The sequence below is a fragment of the Pundamilia nyererei genome, unplaced genomic scaffold (genome assembly GCF_000239375.1).
Source record: "Pundamilia nyererei isolate P.nyererei 1_Seehausen unplaced genomic scaffold, PunNye1.0 scaffold00405, whole genome shotgun sequence".
NCBI classification, from domain to species: Eukaryota; Metazoa; Chordata; class Actinopteri; order Cichliformes; family Cichlidae; genus Pundamilia; species Pundamilia nyererei.
The window spans coordinates 260,442-263,250 of NW_005187806.1; the positions used below are offsets into that span (position 1 = coordinate 260,442).

The following is a 2,809-nucleotide window of genomic DNA, read 5'->3' on the forward strand; positions in this document are numbered from 1 at the left end:
TACTCAAGTTCCAGTCCTGCACTCTGCATGTGCTATGGAGTACATCCAAATAAGAGTGTAGTACAGGATACTGTCACACTGCAGTATTTAAGATACTTTAGTCAGACCTCCCTGAGGGTCTGCCTGTGCTCTCACCTGATGTATCCCACCTGCGGTCGGTGGCTGAGCTGCCAGCGGTAGGACGTTTTGTCCATCCAGCCGGTGTTTCGTGGGTCCTTCCAGAGCAGCTTCACCTCTCCAGATGTATCTCCCGTGTGCCACAAGGCATTCCTCAGGAACTCACCTGGTCCGGTCCGAGACTTTACCGCCTGCAGGATGAACACAGGGAGAAAGTTCAGGGGGTGCAACGTCCTGAATGAGACAACTAAACTCTTCAAGAATGACCAGCAGGCATTACAACCTGCCAACACATGATGCAATACTGGTTTCTGCTGATTAAATGTGCATTAAAGGACAGTAGAAGAGAGTAGAAACCTTGAGCTGCAGTGCGGGCTGGGCCATGGCTCTGAAAGGTATGGATTGCCAGTAAGCCTGCTCTGTCTGTTTCCACATCACCACATAGAAGCTGGATGAATCCTGGTAGCCAAAGATGAAGCCAGCGTAGTCGTCGTCCGTAACAGTGTTGACGTGGAACGTTCCCTCGAAGTCAACGCCATTAAATGCCGTGTAGCCTGCAGACAAACGGAGGAGGTGATGATCTGCTCGAGGACCAGAGGACAGCTGTGAATTCTCCACTTTAAAGTGGAACTCGTACCTACGGCTAAACCAGGATCGCTGTTCATCGTCTGGACAATCTCCATACCCTGATGAAAGAGCATCGAGATCACACAGGCAGTTATTGTTTATAGCCTGAGACAAATATGGTCGTAGAGTCCAGCTGGTGCTGGAAATGAGCAAAATAGGCACCCTTGTTGTGCTTCCAGTCCACCAGAAAGAAAGGTTAGTATCAGTTACATCTTCTTGTTAATGCTTTTACCGACTGTTTAACACCAATGGACAAGCGATTATACACATTTTCTAGTAAAGAACAGGTGGAGAAACAGTTGTACTTGATAACCAGCCATATTCACATAAGACTACCAAAGTTACCTGATTCAGCACCACCCAGTTGGGGTCAATCTGTGCATCACCCTCCGGGTCCAGGATGACAGTCTGATAGGCTCTGAAGTCTGTCAGAGTGACCTCGGCACTCTCCGGGCACACATCGAACAAATCCATCACAGCGTCGTTATCAAAGTCGTTCTCACAGACATCTCCGATACCGTTCACTGCAGACGGACACGATGGAGCGGTTTAAATCTAGACCTTCGCAGGATTTCTATGAATAAAGTTACTTCTCTGTGCAGACGACACAGTTCTATTTACTGCCAGAAAAACACAGTTCACAGCTTTGCTACTGTTGACCTGTACATTCAAAATTCACTGAGGGTAATACCAACATTAGAAACACTTTGATGGCAAATACAACAAAACAACATGAATGTAGCTCCAACAAAAGACTTGTGATAAACGCATCAGGGAACTTGGGCCACATCTGAATGCAGACATTACTACACCGATATGTAACCAGGATGTTAAAATCCTTGGAAACTAAAAGTATACATTTTATAATAAACTATTCAGTAAGAATATAAAAGTAATAATCACACAGAAAATGTAAACTTCAAGAGGTTAATTGTAACTAACCCGAGTCTAATTTTCTGTCATATTTTCTGCTCTTTAAAAAAGAATAAATGGATGATACACAGCAGCAGGTTCTGGTTGTTTAGCCTTTGTGGGCTTTTATATGATTGTTACCATCTGAGTCTTTCTGATTGGGGTTAACGATCAGTCTGCAGTTGTCGTAGTCATCGAGGATGCCGTCGTTGTCATCGTCGTGGTCGCAGTCATCTCCCAGGCCGTCGTTATCGGAGTCCAGCTGGGAGCTGTTGGGGATGTCTGGACAGTTGTCTCTGCTGTCCTGGTGACCGTCGCCGTCCCTACAGATGTTAAATAAGCGACCGTGTTTCGCCTTTAATGAGCAGGTTTCTGTTTTTAGAATTACTGTCCATTTTTAAACATGGAACTGTGTGCCCACTAAAGCCTGGCTATGAAAGTGAGTCAGTCTCCATAGACTTCAACATTTTCTTCTAATTAGAGGTGTGGCCAATTTTAGTGACACAGCTGGCTTGTAGCTCGAGGCTGTCATAAGACATAAGACTGATATACTGTATTCCTACCCTTAAATATATGTTAATAAAACATACTTACATTTATCAGAAACAGCCTGTTTGACAGGAATTGAAACTAATTGAAAATAAAAATGAAATCACTTCAAACAAAGACATTTTCATTTTTTAATCTACAGTGTAATTTAGATCCAAAGTAATCCCATTTATTCCCAATTTCATTTACCTTACAATATAAAGCCCCCTCCCTGAGCAGATGGCCCCGCCCCTCCCTGAGCCTGGTTCTGTCGGAGGTTTCTTCCTGTTAAACGAGAGTTTTTCCTTCCCCCTGTCGCCAAAGTGCTGCTCATAGGGGGTCATATGACTGTTGGGTTTTTCTCTGTATCTATTATTGTACGATCTACTGTACAATATAAAGCGCCTTGAGGCGACTGTTGTTGTGATTTGGTGCTGAATAAATAAAATAACATTGAATGGATCCCATGAAAACTCAACTGCAACTAGAAAACAAGTTTTACATCATTTTTTAATTTTCATTGCATTTTTAAATGTTTTATGGCATCAAAAAAGAGAAAACTAAAATAGATCTGTGTGTGTGTGTGTGTGTGTGTGTGTGTGTGTGTGTGTGTGTGTGTGTGTGT

The 2,809-nt window shown here is 43.4% G+C and overlaps 1 protein-coding gene across 1 annotated transcript in view; it reads right to left on the reverse strand.

Annotated features, from left to right (window-relative positions):
• Positions 1-2,809, reverse strand: part of thbs3a (thrombospondin 3a) — a 23,397-nt gene that overhangs the window by 3,213 nt on the left and 17,375 nt on the right. The window contains exons 16-20 of the mRNA XM_005753128.2: positions 1,798-2,011; positions 1,090-1,268; positions 755-803; positions 475-671; positions 136-308 (exon numbers count right to left, since the gene is read on the reverse strand). Of these exons, the coding sequence (XP_005753185.1) occupies positions 136-308; positions 475-671; positions 755-803; positions 1,090-1,268; positions 1,798-2,011 (812 nt within the window). The remainder of the gene's footprint in view (positions 1-135; positions 309-474; positions 672-754; positions 804-1,089; positions 1,269-1,797; positions 2,012-2,809) is intronic.